This window comes from Oreochromis aureus, linkage group 6 (genome assembly GCF_013358895.1).
Source record: "Oreochromis aureus strain Israel breed Guangdong linkage group 6, ZZ_aureus, whole genome shotgun sequence".
Lineage (NCBI taxonomy): Eukaryota > Metazoa > Chordata > Actinopteri > Cichliformes > Cichlidae > Oreochromis > Oreochromis aureus.
In genome coordinates this window covers 4,910,007-4,937,922 of record NC_052947.1, presented here as the reverse complement: position 1 = coordinate 4,937,922, position 27,916 = coordinate 4,910,007, and the positions used below count along the sequence as shown (strand labels likewise).

General features: G+C 41.1%; 1 protein-coding gene across 5 annotated transcripts; it reads right to left on the bottom strand.

Annotated features, from left to right (window-relative positions):
* Positions 1-1,410: 1,410 nt before the first annotated feature.
* Positions 1,411-26,312, bottom strand: vps54 (VPS54 subunit of GARP complex). 5 transcript variants are annotated; one of them, XR_005613416.1, is made up of 24 exons: positions 25,472-25,678; positions 21,461-21,635; positions 20,660-20,901; positions 17,627-17,711; positions 15,888-15,922; positions 14,927-15,058; positions 9,917-10,302; positions 9,653-9,779; positions 9,003-9,110; positions 8,829-8,884; positions 8,578-8,674; positions 8,044-8,399; positions 7,113-7,242; positions 6,836-7,017; positions 6,471-6,583; positions 5,649-5,712; positions 5,367-5,472; positions 5,069-5,156; positions 4,834-4,955; positions 4,588-4,668; positions 4,000-4,107; positions 3,829-3,923; positions 1,976-3,264; positions 1,411-1,741 (listed from the first exon to the last, which is right to left on the bottom strand). XR_005613416.1 is itself a non-coding variant. In XM_031747891.2 (23 exons), exons 2-23 carry the CDS (start codon positions 21,603-21,605, stop codon positions 3,159-3,161), a joined length of 2,964 nt encoding a protein of 987 aa, XP_031603751.1. In that variant the 5' UTR covers positions 21,606-21,635; positions 26,179-26,312; the 3' UTR covers positions 1,411-3,158. The 5 variants fall into 5 exon arrangements, 3 of the variants coding, with proteins under 3 accessions (XP_031603751.1, XP_031605228.1, XP_031602963.1); XR_004200000.2 differs by having other exon boundaries at positions 1,411-2,160; positions 2,978-3,264; XM_031747891.2 differs by lacking the exon at positions 25,472-25,678 and adding an exon at positions 26,179-26,312 and having other exon boundaries at positions 1,411-3,264.
* Between the last annotated feature and the right edge of the window lie 1,604 nt (positions 26,313-27,916).

The window sequence follows — 27,916 nt, the reverse complement described above, 5'->3', positions numbered from 1 at the left end:
CCTTTGGGGACTTAAAAACCTGTTTGATCTTAGTTGCAGACTCAGATTGGATCACTAGTGATGATCCTCCACACAAAACTCAGAAATGTTAATTTCATCACAGAGCACAGTGTTAAATGGTCAGAAGAGAGATTCATATATACTAGAATTCAGGTTTTTATACCCAAATCAAAAAGTAACTAGAATAAATAATAAAGTGCTTTTTTTCGGTCTACATTTTGTCATTCAGAGCTTGCACATAACTAGTGACTTTGGTAATTATTAATATTGTTAATTTGGGGCATCTGTGGCAACTCTGTTCTGTTCTAATAAATAAACAAACATACACCAGTCCCCCTTGCTGGAATCTGCTTGAGCTGCTCCTCCAGTTTCCTACCCACTGGGATCACTTCATCTGCTCCAGCTCTCTTCAGCTCCTGGTACTTGTCTTTTTTTTTCCATGTTCTTTCTTCCTGATGTTGCTGTGGCAATCTCAGCAGTCTTCTCCTCCCTGTCAGCCACTACCATCTCTAGTTGGTTGGCAAAAAGCTGCTTGGAACTCAAATTGTCACAGGACCCTAACCCTGCTGTTCTCAATCACCTTTGGTGCGGTCTCCCATCAGGGCTTGGGACTTCCAGTCCACAGATGTTCCTGTACACCATCTTAGTCACTTGATTGTGCCTTTCAGTGTATGAGTCACAGTTGGAGAATCTCAGTCTTGTTGGCTGTGGTTGACTCCTGCCTCTGGTCCTTGTGGTGCCACGGCTAGAGTTTTGTGCTGTCGTTTAGGCTGGCCTGTTCTAGCTCATTGGTAGGAGTTCTTGATGCTGTTTTTTTTTTTTTTCTTTAGTTATCAAGTAATAGTAATATTTCAAGTAATATCCTTGTGATGTTTTTGGCTGTTCCATCAACCATGGATCTGACAAACCTTTCATGTCTCTTTTTAGTCATTGTCATTCTCTCCGTCTAGAGTAACTGTAGCTTAAAGCTTACTTCAGTGAAAGCAGGCGATACATGATCCAAAAAGCCGATGTGAGAAAGATCTAGTACATCCAGCATTGTCAAACCATTAGTTTTAAGTGTTCTCTATCCTTACTTCAGTAACTCCGCTTGAATCAAATACTTCATGTAAAATCTTTCATATCGATTTGGAAAGTGATAGAAAGGGTCGAAAATCTAATTTTTAAAAAACTTAAGTGGTTTCAAGCCAAAGAGCAGACTGCTGCTGCCTCACAGGAAGTGTTTGATGTGAGTTTTAAGAAAATGAATACAGCTAGAACTGTGCAGAATAGACCGATGTAGTAACACTGGCTAACTGGAAACAATAACACTCTTACATTTGCCTTAACATGTTTTATGAGGCTCAGACAGGAAGTATGCTAGAGCTCTGAAGATGACAATGTGCAACAGATGAACAGACTGACAATAGGTCGCTCCATCATCCTGTTTTATTCACAGCAGGTTTGAAGGAAACAAATTCATTTGGACTCATACACACATGCTCATCAAAACCCCAAAACCCCTCTCACACAGTTTCTCACACACACACACACACACACACACACACACACACACACACACACACACACACACACACACACACACACACACACACACACACACACACACACACACACACACACACACACACACACACACACACACACACACACACACACACACACACAGTGGTATGGTAGGCACACTGTAGTGGAGAGCTCAGATGTGTCGTCTCTGATAGTCGATCCAAAGTAGGCACTTCTGAAGCAGACAGTGATGATCGTTAATGCTTCTGTTCTCTGCCGAGCCTGATGCTGACCGCTGCAGTCACATCACATTAATCCAACTGCTCGTCACCATATGTACACCATTTATGCCTTCTGATTAGTGTGGGAGTTAAGAACGACTATGGCTGCACATGTTAGATTAATCAATCATTTCAGAAGGGCAAATTATTGCAATGCCAGCTCATTACTTTCATAACAGGAGATTTACCTTGGAAACAAGCTGCTTACAAAAGCCATCACACAGACTAGGAGAGTAGATGAATATTTGCATTTGGGAGTCGAATGGTTCCAAACAGCAGCCTGTCAGCCTGTAGTGTTCTTACTGCTGCAGAGACTGATCTGTGACTGCATCTGGACAGGTTGTTTGCTTCGTGTGACAGGAGCTCTCGGCAGCTGAACAGTCAGGAAGAGAAAATCTGATGTCATGAAGAAAACTCTGCTAGCAGAAGGAGGGCAGAGCTGTAAGCACTTGTTACTTTTACCCCTGTGGGGAGTTGTGATACAATATTGCAGCATCAGAAGAAGGTATTCTGGATGATACTTTGCAGGTTTAATCAGATTTTCTCTTCCATCTTCGCAGAAAACTAACAGCTCACACAGATTGGAAGATGCAAAAGTTAACAGCTGATATTCATGCTTCACATCCTGCAAACTCTCTGCATCAGTTTAGCAAGTTCTGTGCCACTGTCAATCATCACAATGACCAGGATCTGACTGGGCTGAAGAAACTGCATGACCAAACTGTTCTAAGGGGGAAGTTAAACCTTTCGAAGTGAATCTTTTCACTATGTCCACATACTGAAGTTAAACCTTTCACTCAGCTACTGTTATTATTATTTTTTTGGAGTACAAAAAAGCAAGCAAATAAACCCAAAAGCAGCTGATCAAAGAGGACTGGAAAAGTGTTAACATGGAACAGGAATCCTGTTGATTTTGAGCGATAAGAATGACCCCTCCCAAGCTCTCCAAGTATGCAAAAAGGTAATCTGCCGAGCATGCAGTGTTGATAAAAATCCAGCTCCAGCAATGCAGACTGCTGGAGGAAAAAGCCTAACACAGTATAGAATGTTTCAGGAGAAAGAAAAATAAATTACCCCCAAATTTCTTAAGAATAATCCACATCCTGCCCTCCCACTAAAACAGTAATAATTTACTTTTTCATTTTCTATTGAATTGCACACACTGCGATGTGGTTGCAACAGTTTTTCACCAGGCGCTGTGTGTTTCTGGACAGTCTCTGAAGCACCGGTATGCTGCTGCTCTTCCAACTTGCATTTTTGGTCCCTTTGGGCCTCTTCCAGCCTCAGCCAGCCCACCATCGGCCCCCGGGGGTCAGGCTCCCACAATTGCTGAGGTAAGGTCAGTTCTGGAGATCCGGATTCCATCCTCCATCACCTCTTGTGCTCCCAGACCTCAACCATGTTCAGGTCGAGCCTCTCGAGGCTCTTCAACCCCTGGACGTTCTCTGTGTAGAACGCCACGTCTACCACCACCAGCCTGCAAACACGAGCCACACCTTACAGCTTTGAAAGTATCAAAGACACGAAGGATGGGGAACAGCTATGCTCTGACAAAAAGCAGTTTTGAATGATGTAGCAATGAAATAAAGGCTTTTCTATTACAACTTTTAAAAATTGCAAATATTTATAATATTTTTGGCTGGCTCCAAAAGTGAGTCAGTCACTAATGACTCCAATGATACCCGTTTACAGCCTAGCAGTAATGACTTTGGCACCGTGGCAGCTGTCACTGACAAACACACACACACCTCTCACCTCCGTTAATTCCAGAACTAATTCACAGAAGTGGAACTCTAAATTTGTGTGTCAGGTTTGGTAAGTACAATTCTAGTACCTTAATATTACTTATGAGCAGATATAAATACATGTCAAGTATTCATGTAATGTTTATAATTCTCTTTCAATAAAATGTGAAACAACGGGGAACACTGACAGGGAAAAGAGGGGTTACTTCTCTTCAGAGCGAAGCAGGAAGTGCTGCTCTGTCATATCAACATACTCCAATCATTAGCTGGTTTTCAGGGCAGTGCTGCACACTTACCCATGCTGCGGTCCTCCATCATTAATAACCCCGAGCCGAGCCAGCTGCCTCTTCAGATGCATTTTGAAACTGGCATTGATCCTCAAAAACAGCATCTGTGCATGGATACACAAGTCTCTGCTCAACAAGCTGTCACAGACACTGTGTAGAGAATACAGAAAGCGATCTCACCTGTGTCTGTTCTTCAGGTAAAAGTTCATAAATGGCTTCGTGCATCTTTGCCATCTGCTTACAGATATTTCTGAAGCAGGCTGAGGGCATCGGAGCCTTCACTTCATACTGAGGACAAAAGGATACGGCTAAGGTCATGTGATTCTGTGCACATTTGGAACACAGCTGGATAAAGTGGGAAACAATTTAAAATACACAGAGCTGAAATATTCTGAGAAAGTGCATTACACATGTCATAAAGTCATAAATTCTGTACTAATAAACGACAGAAAAGAATACCTGACGATCAGGTATACAGTGCAAGTATAATTTAGTAGGTTAGATTAATGGTTATTTGCTTGTTTTATTATCTAATAGCAATGATTCTATTAAGTCTACATTAATTCAATACTATTATTACAGTAAAAAAAAAAAAAAGAAAAAAAAAAAAGGGATTAACACAACTGTGGAAATAATTAGGCCTACACAGTGGCCAACTGCCTGAATCTCATTGCAATTGAAAGTCCTCTGTAAATAGAGATTATTTTTATGTTTGCGTAAAACTGAAAACCATTCACAAAGTGTTCTAAAACCCTGCCCTCATCTTACCTTTGATAGAACCTTCTCAAACAGACTGTCCATGATGGCCACCAGCTTAGCAGAGATCTCTGCTATGTGATCGTTGTAGTCCTGCAACACAACAAACAGCCTCAGCAACACAACTAGCATCGAGCTGAAATCTTTGGAGATTTTGTCATGACATTATTTTATTTTTTTTTTTAAACTCCTCTCCTAAACCTTTATTTAGCCAGGAAGTCAAGAGGCCACACTTAAAGTGCTCATGCTGAGTGTTACCTTGGTGATGTGATCAAAGTGTCTGAGAACACTGAACTGTTTGGGCTGCAGTTTGGTCTCAAAATGAGCTCTGATGATGGGAATGTAGTGAACCACCAGCTGCAGACAGCGTGAAGCTAATGCTACAACACACACAGTTAACAGTAAAATCAACATTCTCAACTATTAAAAGTTGCTTCACATACTGAAAAAACAGGTCTACTTGTAAGTAGTGTGTGTAGCAGGTGTTATATACCAAGGTTTCTGGTGGTGATGGTCTTGAGGCCAACGATCTGCAAAGCTCCGGCTCCCAGAACCAGCTGGCAGCTCCGAGAGTTGAAGTGCTGCACAAAGACAATCCAAGAAAATTCAGTAAACACCACCACTATAAACCTAAGGCTAGCATACCAGCAGCTCAGGGCTGTGTCAAATGTAAATATTTCAGTGTCGTAATCAAACTGTCTCTAAGCAACAAAGTCTTTTCCTGTTTACTAACTACAACAGGCTGAACTAACGTAGGATCGTGTGATTTGAGTGCTGTTGGGGTTTCTGACCTTGAGGAGGTCTGCCAGACGCGTCAGCATGTCTGTAGAGATGGATGGGATATCATTGACACACTGGCAGTATTCTAAAAAGATCCGGATCAGCAGCAGAACCGTTCTGAAGGAACACAAAGGCTACTCAGAAAATCTTTTAAAATTAAATGTTCACATTTAAAAAACATTTGCTTTGTGTAACTTCCAACTTTAATGACAGCTGTTTTCAATGTGAGGACATCAGAATAATATTTAAAATCATGAAATATGTGATTTCACTTCACCAGTGTTTACACCTACCCAACAACTGCATATTTCTGCCCGTTGACAAGCAGAAACTCTGTAGGTTTCCTGTCATCAGGACCTGGAATGTGAAAACGAATGTTACAAATAATAAAGCTGTTCTTCTTGTGCTGTGATGTTTTTCTGTTACACTGTATGCAAGCTGTGGAACCAAGCCTCAGTGCATCACTGGAAATCTCCAAGCACCTGGAGCCTCTAACAACAACACTGAGCAGTTCTGCTCTACTCCCAGCATCTTAAGTGTAATTTAAGTCTGTCTGCATACATGTTTCTGTTCAAACTGGAGGAGGGGGAGACTGCTGCTGCGGTGAACAGGTTTCATTGTTTTTAACACTCTGTTTCACTACAACTCTTTGTATGTTACAAGTTCGCTCTTCTCTGCGCCTGCTGATAGACCAAGAACAGCACAAGCAACGCAAAGCAGATGCACAACTGCACTTTAACATAAATTCTGCTTCATGTGGTCCGTTAGAAAAATCAATTGCCCAACCCTCACCCAACAGGTCTCATCAGATGACTGCTTCTCAGGGAGTTCTTTCTGCCTACTGTTGCCAAGTGCTGCTTATAGGGGACTGTCTGATTGTTGGAATTTTCTCTCTAATGTTTTGGGGTCTTATAAACTCCTTGACTGGACTGAACTGTGAACCTTTACTTCTTTACCCATTTTCTTATTTTACATCCAAAGTCAGCATATATATGCAATGTGTGCGTAGGTTACTCTGTAAGTAGTCAAAACATTTCAGAACTGTATAACTAAAACTACAGAAATTACAAATAAAACCAGGTTAATGAGGCTTTTCAGACGGTGGAGTCTGATACCTGGGATTTTGCGCTCTGGTAGTGATATTCTACCATTAGCAATGGAGTTCACCAGATCCTGAAACTCAGCAGGAACCTCTGCCTGCTTCCAGCGCTCATTATCCAACAGCAGGCTGCAGGGGCACAAAAACAAACTTCAGCACCTACACTGCTACATTACAGGAGTAAGACTGTTTAGCTAGATAGATAGATAGATAGATACTTTATTAATCCCCAAGGGGAAATTCTCTCTTGGGAAGAATATGAACCAGATACACATTCAAATTCAATCATGAAACTAAATCTTCACCCACTCACTCACACAAACAGTTATCATATTTAAAAGCAAACCACCTAATCCTGAAAACAATGGTACTGCAGGTTACCTGAGTTTGGTCTTGCGTTCTTCGTGGAAGCGGTGGACGAAGCGGTTGGCCTGGCTCTGCAACGCGCCCCTCAGGGAAACGCTTCGCCTGCCACAGACCTCCTCTGTGTCCCTGACAAATCCCTCCACTGCCTGTGAAAGACAAACGAACTCCGCTGAGGTCAGACGCTCCAGAGATCCATCCTGTTAAACATGAACACAAACACACACTTCAATTACATTTTCAGGTTTATCCTTTTCCATAGAAAACCTCAAATACAGACACCTGTACACCGTACCTTGGCTCTGGCTGTGAGCACTTTGACGCAGCGGTCATGGCTGATGTCGGAAGCCGTGTACATGAGCTCCTGGAGGTTGTTTATCACAAGGTTCAGCTCAAAGTCTGTGGGCATCATGATCTCACCAGGCCTGAACACAAACACACTCACTGTTAACAGGCTGAAGAAAAGAGTCACCTCCAACAGATAATAAATGCAGGTTTCACAGCTTTAATTCCTCTGTTATTTTCACTTTTGGTTAAATAATTTTTGTACTTTATCTTGGGCAACAACACTTCTATTTTTGTTTTAAGAGAGCCAGTCTCTACATTTAATAGAGAACTACAGGAGATTATAAGCCACTACAGTCCACATCACTCCGTAAGATCTGCTGCCACTGATTTTCAAGTCCAGTTCTTGTGTAAGTTATGCGTGTTTGCCATTTTTGTAGAATCAACTAAAGAAATGAGAGCATCCTGTGTTTTAGTGATAGGCGACCAGTAACAAAGTATCTAAAATGCAGTCATAACACTAGTTCATCCCTTTTTTATGCTTGAATAATTCACAGGTCAATGTTACAAACTCACAAACTAAAAGTGTTTTTCTCAAAGTATTCTGTACAGGAGCCGAACTGAAAAAGAGTGAAAAAGCAGCCAATGTCTAAAGAAAAGCTCCTTCAGAAAGCCTGGAGAACTACTGCTCAAGACAACTTTAATTGCAAGAAAATCTGTCTCGTTGGAAGGCTCAAGACCTTTGAACAAAACTGTTACTTTATGGTTTGATGCTGTTTTCAGTAAATAAGAAGAGCTGAATTGCAAAAAAAGGAAAATGCAACAGCCATTTAGTCAGATGTCAGTTAGTGGCTATGGAGCAACGGGACTGCAATGACCATGATATTTTTGATTTCCAAAAAAAAAAAAAAAGAAAGAAGAAAAACTTAAGAGTGACATACACGAAGCTCTGCTCTCTGCTGGCAGACATTTCTGTGGCCCCAGAGTCACTACTGGCAGTCTCCACCCGGCCCTGCTGGCTCCTAAATCCTGCTGCAGAGCTCTGATCTTGGGCTGCCGGCACTACTCGCTGTTGTTTCTGCTCCTGCTGTTGCTGCTGCTGGGCCTCATTCAAAGCATCGCTGATGAACAGACCTTCATGGGTCAGGTAGGCCAGCTCAGCTTCTCCCTGCAGGAGTGATGGGACTTGAGAAACCTCTTGGCCAGATGGTTCTGAACAGGAGTCGTCCAGTAGACGGGTTTTCTGGTTTGAGTCCAGAACCTCTAGAACCACATTCCTGATCACATTCATAGTGGCCTAGCAAACAGGCGGTTGGGTAATAAGGGGTACAATTAGATTAAGTTTGTTCAATTTACACAGGAAGAATATTTTTACCTGCATCAAATGTTGGATAATGTTTGTGATGTGTGAACCATCTTCTGAAGTCTAGCAGACTAAACATAGGAGCTCTGTACCAGGTGGTGTTTTGACTAACCTTAATTCTCTGCAGGAAGAAAAGAAAGCTCTCAAAGACATTTTTCAGCAGCTCAAACCACTGAGGGAATGTCATCAGACGCATTTGGTCAGCAAGCCTTGAGAAACACAAACGCACACATGTACAGCAAGTCTCCATGAGGTTCAACTTGGACTGATGTTTTCCTTGTTTACAAAGTCAATGTGCTCATTAAACATTCCATAAAATGCTTTAATACAACCAGTGGTATTAATCACATTGTTCCAACTTACTTAACAACGACTTCAACATCAATTTCTTCTATCTGCACAATACTATCTGCCACACACTGGAAACACAAAAAGGTTTCTATTACATGATAAATCGCAGCTGGATCGCTGATATTTAATGCAGCCCTTAGAAACCGATAAAGACTGGACTGTGTCAGGTGGAGTCAGGAGTCACACCTGAGAGACGATTGCCTTGGCCGCTATGATCATCTCATCACTGTAAATATCCAGGAAATCCAGCTTCCGCTGTCGCAGCAGGCCGAACACCAGCGACTCCAGACGCTCCTAAAATCCACAGACAAACGCACCAGAAAATACAGAGTCCTAAAACACTGACATGACCAGGCAGCAGGGTTTCAGAAAGCTGAGATGAATTTAATATGAAACAGAAGAATTCAATCACCTAATCACATTTAAAGATTAAAAACTAATACTGATACTGAGCATGAGCAGAGCTACACAGCTGTATATAATTGTTTCTGTCAGACTATAATAATGACTTGCTGCCACCAGTTACATTACTTAGAATCAGATTCTACATTTTGTTTGATGTAACTGAAACTAAAAGCAAAAGCACATTCAAAATGATAAAGAAATATAATTTAGTCTTTCAATATTAAGCATCACACTGATGACAGGAACAGAAACGTTGATGTTTTGTGTGTGTAGATGTAGCATGAATACTTATATTTATCATGTATACAGAGATGTATGCAAAAGTAAATGACAACCGCACATTCCCCAACAGTGCTCGTTGTCAGTCTTCTTCTAAACATGACCATTCTGAAATCTATTAGACCCTTTGTGTTGAAGGTGATCGTTCAGACCTTCTCCAGAACCTGTGGCTCATCTCTCAGGCTGCGGTTCAGGTCACTGTGAGCGTACATACTGAAGTCCTCCACCATCATCTTATCAATCAGCTTCTCTAGCTCGCACAGCTGGGAGCCCAGATGTCTGAGAGATGCAAACACAGCATTGTACAGCAATATAATAGGATACAGCTGCTCTGTTGACTGCATGTAGAACATCAATTTCAGACATCACGACAAAAACTATCCTAGTCAAAACTGATCCAGTAAACACACTCTCACCTGAAGCTGTGAATTCCTTGCAGCTCTTGCTGGAGCACCTCCTTAGTGGTGGCGATAAGTTCCAGTGCTCCAACAAACTCAGAGGTGGAGAGCAGCAGCTGTACAGTGGGCTGTGTCTGATGCACTGCGGCCATCAGCTTCAGCTTGTTGTGCAGCTTCACGCAGTTGTTGCGAGTCAGGGCGGTGCGGAGAGCCTGGAGAGGTCCCTGGCACATGACCCGGTCCATGGCAGCTGTACGGCCCCGAAGGACGGCCACGGCATGCTGCGTCTCCTGCAGCTGGTCCTGCAGCTCATGCTGTGACGACATAGCGTGGAAAAAAGCTTCGGAACGCAGCGAGATCTGTCGAGCAATGCTCACCTCCACCACATCTAGGTAGTGGCTGAGCTGGAGGAAAAAGAACATCATGTGATTAACTTCTACATATGAAGGTTTCTGGTTTAACTGATCTAAACTAATGACTGATGAGCACAAAAGTGCAAATTAACAACTATACTATTGATGTACTGGAAGAGTTGGAAGAATCCATTAGGATTCTGTTAACTGTAAGCAGTTAATCACATGACACAATGATCAATACTAAACCTCCACTGCGGTTATATTCTACTTGTCAAAAGTTTTGAATATCTTCAGATAACTTCACTGAACAATAACAATATGCATTTCATCCTTAAATATATAACAACAGACGTCTAATTTCAGTGTTTAGATCAAGTGCATCAAATACAATTATAAACTAGAAAAATTTGCATTTCCTGCGAAAATGCTGTGTGGATGCCTTAACGCTGAAGCTGTCTGCTGAAAAGCTGAAAAAGATGAAAAGTTGCAAAAAGTTGTATGGTGGTGAAAAAAAAAAACAGCCCTGAGCAGGATTCAAACCTGGCCCTCCTGGTCTCAAGGTAGCTACTCATCTCACTGAGCCAAAGTCACTCTCACAAAGAAAAGGTGGAGAGACTGACAATTTTGCTGAAATGAGCAGAAGCGGCTGAGAATTGTGCTGATAAGAGGTGAAAAGGCTGAACACTTTGCAGAAAAGAGGTGAATGAGCAGAATTTCTGCTGAAAAGAGATAAAGAAGCAGAAAGTTCCACTGAAAAGAGATGAATCAGCAGAATTTCTCCTCAAAAGTTTTTTCTGAAAACAGCTGAGATTTGTGCTAATAAGAGGTGAAAAGGCTGAAAATTTTGCAGAAGAGGTGAATAAGCAGAATTTGAGCTGAAAAGAAGTGAAAATTCTGAAAATTCTGCTGAAAAGAGTTCAATCAGCAGAACTTCTGCCGAAAAGAGGTCAATGAGCAGAATTCTGCTGAAAAGAGGTTTTTGCTGAAAACAGCTGAAAAAGCTGGTATTTGTGCTGAGAAGGGGTGAAAAAACTGAAAATTCTGCTGAAAAGGGGTGAAAAAGCTGAAATTTGTGTTAAAAAGAGTTAAAAAAGTTTAACTGTTAACTGAAAGAAATTTTGCCATAAGCGGGATTTGAACCCGGGCCTCCCAGTCTGAGAACGGATGCTCATCTCACTGAGCTAAAACACAGGTCAACCCGGCAAGGAAAATCAGTGAGGCCATCTATAATATGGCAGAAATGGGCAAAACATATTGCAAAAAAAATTCTTTGGCCGTTTATCAATGCCCAAGTACGCGAGTACGTACTCGCGTTCTCGGTGAGTACGTACCCGCCGAGAACGCACGGGAGTACGTACCTGCCGAGAACGCGAGCACGGACTCGTGGGATGTTTCTCAATTCTCAAGTCCGCGAGCGGGGGGGGGACGATGTGCCGGGAGTCCGCTGTTGAGTTTTGGACGAAATGCATTCTGGGATATTTAGCTGTCCCAAGTCTACACCGATGCATGCTCGATAAAATGGGCGGATCGAGAACACATCCGGGACTTTTTTTTCGCTCGGCGTGATGCGCATTTCAATTGAACAGTACTTGGTCTCCGACTGATGACGTTTCACGAGTACACGAGAACGCAAGTACGCACAAGTACGCATATTGATAAACGCCCAATATCTCAGAAAGTATAGAAGTTATGAGCACCAAAAGTCATAGCCGGAAAGAGCAGAAAGAGCAGAATTTTTTAAGATTTGAATGGTGAAAATCGGATAAAAACTGTGGGAGTAGTTAAGTGCCGAAAAACGTACGGAAGCAACTAGTAAATAGTGGAATAAAGAATAAAGAGAAACAGGAACTCAATAGTGTGGAAGCCCTTTTAGGGCATCCACACAATAAATTACAATTATCCATCCATCATTTTTCTTAACCTCTCCAGTCAACACCAACCACTGACCTTTTAAAAACCATCTTGCTAAAACCTCAAGGTAGTTGGCTTATAGTAGAGCTGGGCGATAAAACGATAACGATATGTATTGCGAAATAACTTTTTCTCGATAGAAAAATTAAACTATTGCGATAGACCTCATCTCTCTTGTCCTCTTAAAAAAAAAAAGAACAGCCAATCCAAATTAAGTAGCGCAGAGCCGAACCAATCACAGCCGCAGCGTCACGTCACATGACTTGTTACGTACAGCACAAGCGCCAAGGCGCACATGTGTATTTGTTTTTGCAGCCGGGCTGCCCGGTAATGAAGGAAATGAGTTTGCCGACTACAGAAAAATCAACCGAGAGCGTGAGCGAAGGTTATCAAGAAAAACAGATGATGGTTCCAATGCCGGAGAGATTGTCAAACGGAAGGGCCACAGAAGTTCCAGAGTGTGAAGGTATTTCGCTATTTCAAGTCTGACAAAAACAGAGTAGCAAGACTGTAAATTGTGCCGAAAGCAAGTCTGGATATACAATAAAGCGGTGCATGCTCAATCTCTGACTGAAAGCGCTAATTCGTCATTCGGCTTTTGTCAGACTAAAGTAACTGTTAAAACTGTTTGAAAAGCTAAGCTATACAACAAGGAGAGATTGATGCTACGTCCACACGTACCAGGGTATTTTTGAAAACGCAGATTTTTCTATGCGTTTGCACCTTTTGTTTCGGTGAAATGAATTTCTACAATACTGTTAATTGTACTCTCTGCGGTGTTTAAATGCTTACATATACACACATAGTTACTGTCCCTCCACACATACGACTCGGTTCTGTTTCTATGCCCCATCTTTGTTTACTATTTCCTACCGAGGCTTCTAGACTTATGATTGGCCAACATTTCTACACGGTTAGGAATATATCGCCACCTGTTGTTTTGGCATGTTCCTAGCAGCGTTTTCCTTCATTTCATAAGTTTACGTGTGGACGGATTATTTTTAAAACGACAACGGAAAATCTCCGTTTTCAAAAATACCCGTGTACGTGTGGACGTAGCCTGAGAATTTCCCTTTAGTTCTCAGTTTATTTGATATTGACAAAAGTTAGTCAATTTTGTCTGTTCTTCTGTAAAACGACCTAAGATTTATTTTTAGACTTAAAAAACTTAAAATTTTGTTTCTAAGTGGAATTGACAATTTAGTGGTCTGTTTTGTTTGTTCTATTTTGAAACTTAAACGCTTTAGCGGCTGCCTTTTGTGTAGTTTACAATATTTGGCTTTATCTGAAACTGAAGTCTCATGTTCCTTAAGTACATCTACCCTGTTGAACTTATTATGGGAAATAAATATTTTAATTAAAACAAGCTGCTAATTATTTCACATTTTACTTGTGAGCAACGGCACATTTAAATCTTACAAATATAGTTATTTGGCTTATATCGTGATATATATCGTTATCGCCTGAAATGAAAAAAACATATCGTGATATGAAAAAATCTTATATCGCCCAGCTCTAGCTTATAGTAACTTTAATTTCACTCCTCATCAAAAGTGACTGGACCGGTGAGTCTACAACTCCTGCTAGCTTTCCCTAAAATAAAGATTGAACGATATTTTGCTCCCTGGATGTTATACTTGTATCACCTGTGCCATTACAGAATTTCCTGGAGTGCCACGTGTCTTTCTTGTAAAACTGAGAAAAGCAGAAAATAGCAGATAGACATGCCAGTGTCAGAGTCAAAACCACTGTGTTTGTGGATGTGTAAAATTCAATACAAACACCAGGGGGCAGGAGCACCATGTCTGTAATATAAGCTGAAAGTCAGTGGAGACAAAATATGAATGTTTTTTCAGTCTTTTCTGACTGTTTTCTTTCACTAGTTTTGCATTTGGATAGGGTCAGCATCACTGCTGGTAGCATGAGGGAGTACCCACACCATAAAGAGGTTGCACAGGTAGTCCAACTCTTCCAGTACATCAATACATTCCATTGCCTGAACATTTGCAACACAGAGCATGGAGGAGCGTCCAGGAGACAGGTAGGAGAGCTGGGCAGGGTAAGCCCTTAACCCATCAGCAGGACCAATATCTGCTCCTTTGTGAAAGGAGGAAGAGCATGAGCACTGCAAGAGCTACAAAATGACCTCCAGCAGGCCACCAGTATGAATGTCTCTGAGCAAACAATCAGACACAAACTTCATGAGTGTGCCTAAATCTATTATGTTTCTGTCTATCCAATGCTGACACAACAGCCTGTCCAGGATCTCAGTGATGCCCTGGTCCAGACATGCGAGGAGACCCTCAAGACACGATTCTTTGTCTCATTTGAAGCATGGCCCAACACTGTCAAACATGCATACAAGCATGTCGGGGCCATACAAACTACTGAGTACAATTTTGAGTTGAGTTGAAATGGAAATAGAATGAAACTAGCTTGCTGCAGCACTTTTTGATTTTCAGCGAATTTTTCAGTGATTTCCTAAATTCAGCCGTCTGCAGGTTGATCATTTTCATTCCCATCAAACAATGGCATCCTTTATTCCTTATACATTTCCCAGTCCATATCAGTACAGATATTCAGCATAATGCTTTTCTCCATTGTGATCTGATGTGTTTTCAAAGGACCATTCTATATAACTGCCTTGAGGTGTTACCAAGATGGTTTCAAAGGAACACTTTGAAAACACATCAGTCCAGGTTTACTCTCGATCTACAGATCGCCCTCTCTGGGTGATCTGAATGTGTTGATGAGAATTTACCTTTTCCTGGAGCAGTTTGGAAGAAGCCACGTCTCTGCTGCTCTTCCCCCCAGCATTGTTAAAGTGTGACCAGGGAAGGACCATGTTGAAGGTAGCTGGGTCCTCAAGAGCAAAGTCAGGCTTCATGAAAATCTGACAATATAAAGCACAGTGAGAGTGGAGCAGCAAGGTCACTCTGGAGCCTGTTGTCACAATAGTGTCACTATCATGTCTAAGCTAATAAATGAGACATGCTTAGTTGCAAATGTCAAAAGAGTCACAATGTGTTTGAGGGAAAGGTGCTTGTTCCTTTAAGCCAGCGGTGTCCAACTCCAGTCCTCGAGAGCTACTGTCCTGCAGCTTTTAGATGCATCCATACTCAAACATAGATGAATCAAATGGTTGGATTACCTCTTCAGCATGCCATCAAGTTTGGCAAAGGCCTGATAACAAGCCAATCATTTGATTCAGGTGTGTCAGAACAAGGATGCGTCTAAAGCAGGGGTGCCCAATCCCAGTCCTCGAGAGCTACTATCCTGCAGCTTTTAGATGTATCCCTACTCCAACACAGCTGAATCAAATGGTTTGATTGCCAAACTTGATGGCATGCTGAAGAGGTAATCCAACCATTTGATTCATCTATGTTTGAGTATGGATGCATCTAAAAGCTGCAGGACAGTAGCTCTCGAGGACTGGGATTGGGCACCCCTGGTCTAAAGGCTGCAGGACAGTAGCTCTCAAGGACTGGGATTGGGCACCCCTGCTTTAAGCCTTAACAGCCATAACACACATATACAGCAAATAACTCCTAAACCAGTTGTGCTGTTCACGGAATTGCATTATGTGGGGGGGGGGTACTGACTCCACAGCTAAAATAATACATCTGAACCGCATTAGAGCATTGACCACACTGTCAAAGTTAAAGGGAAAGAGAAATCCAAAGAGAATCAGAAAAGAATATAATGCATGTTTGCATAATTACCTTTGGGACTTGCTCCAGCTCAGCTCTGGATTTGTCTGGAATAAGCAACAAAAGCTCTAAATCACTATCAGTTACAGTAGTTATGTTTAAGAGTCAGAATATCCTTTTGTATTGCTCAGCTAATTAAAAGGTATGCATTTGTCACAATTATTACTAATGAGACAAAATATGGTCAGATTAATAAAGTTTAGTTTCTAAGACTGACACTAGAGCAGGGGTCTGCAACCTTTTACACCTAAAGAGCCATTTGGACCCGGTTTCCACGCAAAAGAAAACACTGGGAGCCGCAAATACTTTTTGACATCTAAAATGAAGATAACACTGTATATATTGTTTTTTACCTTTGTGTGAACAACTAAGATGTGTTGCTTATGAAATCCTTGAAGTGCTACAGAGAAAATTAAATTATATTTATGTAATCAACACATTTTGAACTCTTAAAGAAATATAACAAAAGCAAAGACACCAACCTGAACTAAAATGATCCATGTAGCAAACAAAAACTGTTGTGAGCCGCCTCCCTTATATCGCTTTTGGAGCATTGACCTGACTTTTAAAAAATAATTGGTAAAAAAGCACTATGCTGCTGAAAAATGAAAAATAGATATTTGCAAAATTCTGCCTAAATATGTATTTTACCTGGTTAATGCGTGCGGCGGGGGCATGGTCTGCAGCGCCGCTGCAGGGGAGGCGGACGCACCTGAGCGGCACCCGCAATCACGCCTCGTTGCCTTAAAGTCTGTGCTCTCTCTGCTGTTGTTGTTGGTGGTGTGTGTCGGGCTGTGAGCTGCGGTTACAGCCGGCTGGCGCGCACAGCAACCGTGCGTGAAAAGTGGTCAGTAAAGAGATGCTGAAAAAGCGTTCATGCAAACATCGTCGGGTCTGCCGTGGTATGTTTACAATGAGACTTCTGCTCCTGAACCTCTGCGCACAGCGTCTGCTAATCGGTGCTGTGCGAAGTCAGTTTACGCAGGACTGTAAGCTGTCATCTGTCGTCTGTGAGGCGTGAGCGGTGTTTGTCTTTAACATAGTTCATGGTGGAGCTGCTGACATAATGTGGATCCGAAGATCCATAATTGGCCTACCTGGGGTTGAAAGTCTCGATAAATGCACGGCGTTTCGGCAGGAATACCGGCTTCCGCGAGTGTGACGCTTATATTGAGCGAGGAAAAAAATAATAGAATATAATTTTATATTTATATTTCAATATCACAATAATCTTCCAATTTAGAACTACAAGTTTAAAAGAACTAACATAAATAAAATACACTTCAGCGAAATACTTCTAATTTATTTTCCCAAACCACGCGGAGCCGCACTATAAGGACTACAGAGCCGCGGGTTGCCGACCCCTGCACTAGAGTGTGCTCTGTACAAACTAAACAATAAAAATAAAAAGATAGGAAACTCGTGAAAAGTGCAGCAAGCAGAGAAATGTGATTATCAAATCAAATTCTGAAATGTGCATTAAACACAAAATATTGTTTTAGAAGCAAATCAAAAGAAAGATAATAAAACCTGTGTGTTAAACTGTAAAAACGCTTAAATCTATTAGAGCCAAGGGTCAGGACCAAACTATGCTCACACACTCTTAATGTGTGGTATAGTCAGACAGTGTATAATGCATACACAGGAGCCTGCATATTTGCATCTGAAGTCATTGTGTGCTGCCAATCTTATCAAGAAAAGAGGATACAGGCAGTCAGAGAATCCTGCAGCAGCTGGTTAATAATTCATACCGTGGTTGGTGGTGATACTAGAGACAGCGTCGACATCATCTTTGTTGGGGCAGATCGTCTTGCAACGTTCGTGGATTCGTTCCCTCTAAAAATGAAATCATGAAATCCAAAAAGGAAGTTGGATTGATTTTTGGCCCAGCCCTCTCTCTGTAAAGCTGACATGATTGTTACACAGCAGGAAAAAAAAGGCTTGAGTGAATCACAGAAGTCAAGTTTGATGATACAAACTAACAAAGGTAACAGTTGTGGGTCATTAGAGAAGAACAAAGCAACACACTGAACAAGAAATCAGATGCATTGTGAAACCTGGAGGAGGAAATGAAAACAAAGCTACAATAACATTTCTAAAAACTAGGTGACTCTTACAAGAACAGAAATGCACTGGTTGAAGTGCAAGAGATGTTACACCTCAATCTCACCTCACTCGGTACAGTTCAGAGCTACGTGAAATAAATGGTAAATGGCCTGTATTTGTATAGCGCCTTACTTAGTCCCTAAAGACCCCAAAGCGCTTTACACTACATTCAGTCATCCACCCATTCACACACACATTCACACACTGGTGATGGCAAGCTACATTGTAGCCACAGCTGCTCTGGGGCACACTGACAGAGGCGAGGCTGCCAGACACTGGCACCACCAGGCCCTCTGACCACCACCAGTAGACAACGGGTAAAGTGTCTTGCCCAAGGACACAACGACCGAGACTGTCGGAGCCGGGGCTCGAACCAGCAACTTTCCGATTACAAGAAGAACTGACAACTCTTGTGCCACGATCGCTCCACAAATAAGGTAATAAAAGACTAAATGAGGAACAGAAACTTTCTGTAAGAACTTTTTTTGCCACTTGAGGCATTTTTTTTTTTAAAGTAGCACAGGCCAAGACAATTTAAGAATTTAAAAACACATAAGAACTTTAAAACCTATTGTATATTATTTTCATTATTTTAATTGTTTGTAGAATGTTTGTTGACAACATTAAAGCATCAGCTGCATTTCAAGACATCTATTCTACTTGAAACATGACAGCCAGTAAAGGAAAGTTATAGCAAATACATTAAGGTGTGTTTGTACTGTATCGAGACTGGACTCCCTTTAAAACTTTGAATCTTGAATACAAACGTACAGCTGCTGTCTTAAACACAAAGACATTCCTCACTGGGGCTGGGTTAATGATGAACGTAAGACTATCTCAATATACCATTTTTACTCTCTGGATTTGCCTTGGTTACCAGTTAACTTCTGTAAATCAAACCCTACTTTACTATTAAAAAATAAATTACTATCAGTAACCATGTATGTTACTGTTCATATCTATACATAACTGCAGTTGTCATGTTTCCTCCAGTAGAAGCTAGGGCTGTTCGATATAACGATATATATCGGATGACGATATAAAAACGTCTATCGTTTCATTTTACGCTATCGTTTGTTTCGTGGTGTCGCAAAATAAACTGTTTACGGCAATATTTTTTCATTATTTTGATGGTCACTGTAGTGGCTATATTAATTTCCTAAAGTTCTCTCTTTCTCTTATATTTAATATAACCACACTACCGACAGACAAGCGTTTGTTTTTAAGCATTGTCGTTAGCAACAACGAGGGTAAAACCACCTCGTGTCCGCTTGTTTATTTTCCACATAAACCTTTCACAATAAAGCTCAAGATCCTGTTGAGACTTTTCAAAATAAACTGAATCACGTGAAAGATGCAGAGTATTTACGGATGAGAAGCAAAAAAGAGCCGCCAGGTGCTAAAAAATAAACCTTAGACTCAAACGTTAGAACAGGCTTTTCCCCGCAGCACGCTGTGTAATAAATACTCACAAAGAAAACGGCGGCCGTTACAACCTATGTCGTTTCATGCATCAGTTAAAACACTCGACTCCAGGTACGCGACGCCCAGCTGGAAACGCTTCACGCAAGTCGAGCTGCCCGACATTCACAGAATTTACAGAAAATGTTACATTTTTGTGATTTATATCGTTATCGGACGATAGATGTCTTAATATCGGGATATGAGATTTTGGTCATATCGCACAGCCCTAGTAGAAGCTATCAGTTAGAACTAATGTAGCTTAACTGTGAAGCAAAACAAGAACAGCAAATCTCAGCCAAATGCCAGAGTAACACAACCATTCTGATAAGTAACTCTGTCAACAAATGAGTTCATGTACAAGAAAAAAAAAAAAAGAAAAATCAACATGAAAACCTCTGACTGGTTAAAGTGAAAATCACATATTTAACATACAGACTTAGACATATCTTTCCATCACAACACTTTTGGCATCAGTACTTCTATTGCTTTTTAATTTAGTAAACTCTGATAAGAAATGCAAATGTCTCCACTATTCAGGCTGTTTGAATTCCTGAGATTTAAAAAAAAAAAAAAAAGCAGTTCAGGTCCAGCTTTATTCGGACATTTTCTTCTTCTATAATGCCACCTTTGTTCTAAATGGTGGGACTAAACAGCAGCTGCTCGTCAGCGGGAGACAGGAATATCACAGTTGCATTGTTTGCACAAGATCCATGTAATATAAGACCATAATAAGTATAATGAAAGTGGCATAGCCAGAACACACATTCAAAAGCAGGCTTTAAACGTAAAAACCTCACAGATGAGGCTATATGCAAGTTAAATTTGAAATAACCCAAGATTTCTTAAACTAGACAAGTTCTTAGTTAACAGATGCATTTCAAGACTTCTACTTTACATGTCCTGAACAAAAAAACGAAAGAGTCTACAAGGTGAAACTGCCTCAGATTTTCGACACACCCAAAACAAGAGAAATTTAGAATCTTTCTCAGGAACCCCAAAAGTTTGATTCTAGGGTTTTCACAAGGAGAAACGTTTCGTCACTCATCTAAGTGACTTCTTCAGTCTTGGCTGACTGCAGGTTTTCCCAACCTTATGCATCAAGACCTTCTCAAGAACAAAAATATCCTAATAGCATCTTTAACATTGACTCCACACACATCTGTGGACTTGTCAACAAATCATAAATGCTCTTAATAATTTGCTCTAGGTATTACCTGAGTCATCTCTTGCAGGTAGGGCTCAAAGTGCTCCTTGGTGATGTTGGGGAGGCAAAATGAGGGCATCACCTCCGTCTCTGTGAAGTCCAGCCCCCACGTTTTAGTGAAAAAGTCAGATTCCCTTTTGGCGAGCCGAGGGTCATTCAGTGCAGCGGGGAGGTTGACCTTCGAGCTATAAACTGTCCATCGGTCGTGCTCCGCCACCACAGATGGGCCATTACACAGGCCCTGCCCCTCACCTGCAGGACCACATAGAAATAAAGCCAGTGCTTTCATTTTCTGCAGAGAACAACAACTCATAATTTAAGCATTTGGCCTGCCATGGTTTCTTGGTTTTGTTTCCATGTTCCTGAACTTCAATCACAGCTGTGCTTAGGTGGCCCAGGTGAATGCAACAAACAGCAACATCACAAGCACAGCAGTAAATCAATGCACAATATATTTAGATAAAAACTGCAAGATGCTGTTTTCTCCTGCAATGTCACAAATTTGTCTATTTAAAGTTCATTTGTGTTCAATATGACAATGTGAAAGAAAGAGTGGGCTTTAGAGAGCCAGTATGTAAATAAAAATATATACTTAAAAAAAATATTATCATCACTGTTTATGCTTGTATGTAAACTTTAAATGACTGATGACCCTTAGCTCAGATGTATAGATGAACATCTAGATTTTCAACACCTTTTATAGACAATTTTCACTGTCTAACTGCAAAATATGTATACTTCCTGGTTATGTTCTACTGCTAAAAATGATGCCTATGCATGCCATTACACTGAAGTCAGTCATTCTTTCTACCAGTAGGCTCCTTCGGGCAGACGTCAGGCAAGGAGCGGATATGCCGGTAGCGAGGTGGAGAAGGATCTCGTTCCTTGTGATAGATCCCATCTCGGCCTCCGCTGCTGGGACGAGGCACTGGGGAGGAGCTGTGACTGGAGGCCATGTCATTGGGACGTGCCTCCCAGCAGGCTAGCTAGAAAAATAAACAAATGATGAAAACAGGGCTAGCATTAGATAGAGAAATCATAACCAGCACTATCAACTCCAAATCAGCAAAGTTCCAAACAAGCTATGTGGTCCAGCTCTCTTACTTTGCCCAATCTGTAAAGAGTCACAGATGTTTTCGCTTTTAACATCGTAATCTTGTACGATGTTAAAAGTATATAGTTTGTTCTGGGGGGGTGAAAGCCTCAATAATTTCATAAAGTCACAGCGCATTGAGGTTTTTTTTTAATAAATAGTAATAGTGAGTCTTTGGGAACCACTGTTAGTAGTGGATGGTTCCTCACTTGGTGTTAAAAAATACAAATGTGCTGTTTGGTGGTAATGAAATTACATGTCACCTATTGCAATGGTGTGGTTTACCCAAGTGTAATGGAGCTCTACGAGTAACATATAAAGTGTACATCATCAGATGTAAAAATATAAAACAAAACAAACCATCATTTAAACCCACTTTTCTACATTCTCATTCAAACTAATTTATTCAGTCTATACTGAATTTGTGTGCATAAAATCAACCACCTGTAACTTAATATTGCTGATAGATATGTTCACCGAGCAAACAGGAGTCGCTATAGCAGGTATTATGTTTCTCTAGGGCTTGACTGAGATTTTTTATATGTTTTTAATTTACTTTGTTCTTCATGAGGTTTTGAAGTATTTACCAAAAATGGCCCAAAAACAGCTACAGTGCAGCTAACTTTCACAAGACTGAATATAAAACACCTGAATGTAGTTTGGAGCATTTGATCAAACAAACTAATTTTTAATTTTCTTTCTTTCTCTAATTTTTCTTATAGACATTTCTTCCTATTTTACAGACCTGACAAGGGAAATTTCTTGGGAAACTCCAAATAAACTTTGTAGTTTTTCGGATAATCCTCTTTAGCTCCTTCACTCTTCCTTGCTGTGATCAAACTTGCCTTTACAGCTTCATCTCTATTAGATTTAGTCTAGGTTAAGATATTTTGCTGTAGGTGCATGAGCTGTATCAAGTCAGGGACTTTCTGAAGTCTCTTCTCCCCGTCTCTCTCGCTGCAGGTTTGTGGTTTCAAAATGATGATTTCTTGAAATTGGCAGCTTTTAGTATCAAGTCTTCCCCTTCTGTTGAACGCCATTCGTGACAGCAACAATACATTAAAAAAAAATTATTGGTGGCTGAATCTAATTAACCTTTGAATTTGAGTGTTTTTAGACCCATTGCCACAGTCTGCCTTTACAAACTTTTGTGAAAGAATGAATCACTCTAACAAGCTCAGAAAATTCAAGTGTGGTACTGCAAGAGGAGGCATCCTAGTCTAAGTCTTCCCTCCTAGATATGATCAACTGTGGGGGTATTGTAGGGGATGTTATTGCAAAGTGGAAGCGTTTAGGAATCACAGCAGCTCAGCCTCAAAGTAGCAGACTGTATAAAGTTATACTGTGATTGCTAAGTGTTGAAGTGCATAATGTGTAAAAGTTGCCAATCTTCTGCTGACTCAGTAAATGCTGAGTAGCATGGGTTTCAATGGCTGAGCAGCTCTTGTATGTGTAATGTGTTGGTGTTCCTTTAGTTTTGCCATAAAGTCTTTTACACATTCATCTAACCAGCAAAAGATCCCAAGTTTGATCATGGGACAAGACACAAACCTCTTAATGGTTGCGTCAGGAAGAACATCCAGTACAAAAAAAATTCAATAAAATATGTTGAGCTACCTGCTATAGCGACCCCTTGCTGCAGCTGTAGAGTATTGACTGGTGCAGCTTTCAACAGTGCTGCATTAAATCTAAAAAGAGTTCTATCAACCTCCAGTCAGTAAGCTTACATACATCTGCAACGTGTTGAAAGTGCGCTCAGGTGTGCTTAAATTCTTTAAAAGTTGATGCAGACATTTTCTGCAGCATCTGTAGCGCAAAATGCAAGCTGACAAAAAGCTGACCAAGGCGGCAACACCTGATCAAACACAAAATACATCTGAACTTTGACCACGTTTCATATTTGATGCTCTGCTGATTCAACTGGAAAAAGTACCTAGCTCCACCTGCCTGAGCCAATAGACTTGTGCTGCTTTTCGGCTGTCTTACAATTGTTATACAAGGAGAAACTACCTATAGGGTCAAAAGGTTTTGTGTACCACCCTGTAAAATGCTTTAACTGCTGTAGAAGCAGACATTTTAACATGAGTTACATTACTGTCTTTTGGACCAAAGCTCACATGGCCATGGAAGAACTGCATTTTTAGAGTTTTATCTTGGCTCCATTTTACAGCCCTGGTGGTTAACAACTGAAAGAAAACTGCTGGTTAAATGGCAGCTGTAAACCAATGATATGTGGCTGTGCTAACAGTCAGTTGTAATCTGACTGCTCAAACTGTGGAGGTGTATGACCCTCTGCTGTTAATCCCATCACACAAATGAGAGGATTATAGATCTGCGCGCTCCCCATTATTATCAGAACTGTTTTTGGCTCCTTCATATTGGTTTTACATTTTAAAAAATGTTTTCAAAATATTAAGAACCATCTTAACACATAAAACTTCAGACTTGTCACAGATTCAAGCTCTCACAACCATCTCGGATCCTTGGTCCGTCAATTTTCTACCACCCACTGCAACTGCATGGAGCTAAAAATAGGAATGATTGTCCGATTCATCTTTTTGAAGACAGACTGCTTTGAAGGAATGGCAGTAATATGGTTTGCCAGAGATTAAAATAAGTATCATTTGAATTTATTTATGCAGGTACATCAGGTATATAAACTGGCTAGTTCTTCACTATATGACATATAAGACATGTCAAGCAGTAACACTGAATCCCAACCATAAAAGAAAAAAAAACAAAAAAACAAGCACGAGCAGCTTATAACACCTTCCTCATTTATTTTCATTTGCCCCTCGTAGACAACCGTTGTAAAATACTCAAAACCAATAAAACCTCAGCAAATTACAGTAAAACAGGAGCATAACTGCACAGAGATGTTCTTGCTAAGATCATAAAAGCTCAGTTATATTTCTATGTTGACATGTTAAGGCCTGAATAATCAGTAATTTTTCTTTTTTCAAGGAATACTTGTTAAACAAAAAACTGTGCGCCATCATATATTAGGATCTTATTAATTAATCGATCTTTTAATCCTTATCTCAGTATCAGCAAAAGTGAAAGTACAATACCAAGGGCAGCCGCTGTACTGAACTCGATTCCACTTGTTTCCATCACATTATAGTCTACTCAGCGAGAACTGATTATTTTCAGGCATAAACGTTGCCTTATAATGTAAATCAGCAACCCTAATATATTCCGGAAATGCCAAGTGCCAAGAAATAAACATGGCCGTAAATTTCCTCACCGAATAACACATCTCGTGATTATTTTTGAGCTGAGAAAAAACAGCTGTCACTTGTACTGATTTAATGTTTGATATTAAAATGTTTATGCTTTCGGCTGTCATCGTTGCTGTGCCTCCCATCGGGACAAGTAGATGTAACAGAAGCTATGCAGCTAGCCTTAGCCTAGCTACAGTGCACGCATTGCCAGCAGGTGTTTGCATTACAACCGTTCATGCTGACAGTGAAGTCAATGCCTAACAGCAACATGAAACACACAAAACTAATTGCAGTTTTGTTGTCAGTGGCTGATGTGGCGCAGAATATTCGCGGCCTTAGCTACATGCTAGAGCTAACGCTACAGCTAATGTTGTCAACGGCAGTTACACGTAGACTGGCCAATGTTAGCAAGTTAGCCGGATACAGCTACCCCAAAAGGCGACATAAAAACACCAAAGAAAGCCAGGAATGACAGGGGACCGAGAGGCTTCATTTGGACACCTACCTGTCATGTAAAATAAAGCGGACGGTGTGTCTTTTCTTCATAATCACAGTAGCACTAAAGGAAACGAGGGGAAAACAACAGGACTCACAGCAGTTAATACCGGTATACGGACCATCATGCACTGCCGGAAAGAGGAACGAACATCAACGTCAGGTTCTTTATTTGCCTTATTGCAAGTTTCAGTCTTGAAAGCTCGCTGCTGCCCCCTGCTAACTAAAGCTGAATCGGTCCGTATCAATGTTATTGGTCCATATACAAGAGACAACAAAGTGCGCACTCACCGGCCACTTTTTTTTAGATACAGCTGTTAAACTGTTAAATATAAATATAAATATAGCAGATCTAATATAGCAGCAACTCAGCATTTTGTCATGTAGACATTGTCAAGACGAACTGCTGTTCAAATTGAGTATCAGAACGGGTAACGAAAGGTGATTTAAGTGATTTTGAAGCAGGGTTTAACGAAACTGCAAAACTAGGGTTGCCAACCGTCCCTTGAAAAACGGAATCGTCCCGTATTTAGAAACAAAAGTACACGTCCCGTATTGAGCTGAAAAGGGACGCACTTTGTCCCGTAATACAGTGAGAATCAAAAGTAGTCTATAACTTTTAATGGAATTAACGCTTTGTTTGAAAACATAATTCCCAGCCCCTCTCCTGCTTTGTGACCAATGAGCTGACAGCACACTTATGACAATTCAGATTACCTCTCATTGGTCGAGGAAAGGTCGCTTGCGGAGAAAATACCGGAAGGCAACAGATGACCACAACAAGAAGCATGGCCAACAGGGAAACAAACGCTGACACTGCGGTGCAAGTAGTGATGGATAGATGAGGCCTCGTGAAGCGTTTCAGCACATTCCCCAAACTGTATCGATACTGTGTCGACACAGTGTTGCTGTTTTGCTCCATACTGACACCTGCTGGACCTTAAATATCATTGCAGGCAACTTACTTGAGACTCGGACAATACTAAGGGGTTGACAGTCCTTTATAATAAAATTCAGGACTGCCTGGCCCAGAACAGTCTTCCTAGATGCTTGATTTGAAAATAATATAACACATATTAAAAAAATAAAAAAATGATGATAAAGCTGTTCAGTGTCAATATAGGCCTACCTGTGTTCATTCTCGGTGTGTTTGTCTCCTCATTTTCATGTTTGTCTCTGTAATGCCTAAACACTGGGGAGGTGCTTTTGTTTGTGTAAGAAAGCTCCACAGAACAGATGCAACATTTAACCTGCACAAAATGAAATAAATAATTTACACTGCAAGTCACATTGCTGGTTTTCCTATTCTGATAGATTACACTGAAACAAAGACAGACGAACTATTTGCAGTTAAAAGTTAAAAATGATCCCACACAGCAGAAACATTTCTTTTTCTTTCGGGCTCCATTTTGTTATGGAGAGATGTGTATTTTTATTTATCTTTGCGAGAGTAATTTTGTGGGGGTCTTTGGTGGCCTCATTCCGTTGGCAGATGCGGATGCGGTACCTTTTAGACACAGGGCGTTTATCAATATGCGTACTTGTGCGTACTTGCGTTCTCGTGTACTCGTGATACGTCATCAGTCGGAGACCAAGTACTGTTCCAATTCGAAGTACGCATCACGCCGAGAACGCGAAAAAGTCCCGGATGTGTTCTCGATCCGCCCATTTTATCGAGCATGCATCGGTGTAGACTTGGGACAGCTATATATCCCAGAATGCATTTCGTCCAAAACTCAACAGCGGACTCCCGGCACATCGTCCCCCACCCCTCCCCTCCCCGCCCGCTCGCGGACTTCTCACTACTCAGGTTAAAGAAACTCCAGCAGCTGTCTATAGTATTGAGTGTCCACTAGAATAGAAATAAAAGCGTTCTAACATCTCACCTGCTTGTTTTTATTAAGGTATGTACACGTATGTACATGTACACTATTTTTATTAATAGAGGTTTCACTACTGAGGTTAAAAATGATATATAAGTCACGTAGATCACTTCTAAATGTTAATGTTTGGTTTATTTCAGTGTTTTATTTGTTCCTGAGTAAACCAGTTTGGCTGTGATTAAAGTTAAGCTTCATAACATGTTACTCACAGTTAAATTAGGAGGGGACGGCAGTAAAAACTCGGGACCTGTGACATCATCACGTACGCTGGTACAAATCACGAGTCCGTGCTCGCGTACTTGAGAATTGAGAGACGGCCCACGAGTCCGTGCTCGCGTTCTCGGCGGGTACGTACTCCCGTGCGTTCTCGGCGGGTACGTACTCACCGAGCACGCGAGTACGTACTCGCGTACTTGGGCATTGATAAACGGCCACAGTTTGGCGCGTTGGCAATGAGCGATACAGCAGCTGTATCGATCACGTGACTTTTTCTTAAAGCGACGCACGCACCGATACAGGCTTCGCTAGGTGAGCTTGATACATGCGTCGGTGCGTCAGTGTTGCTGGACCCA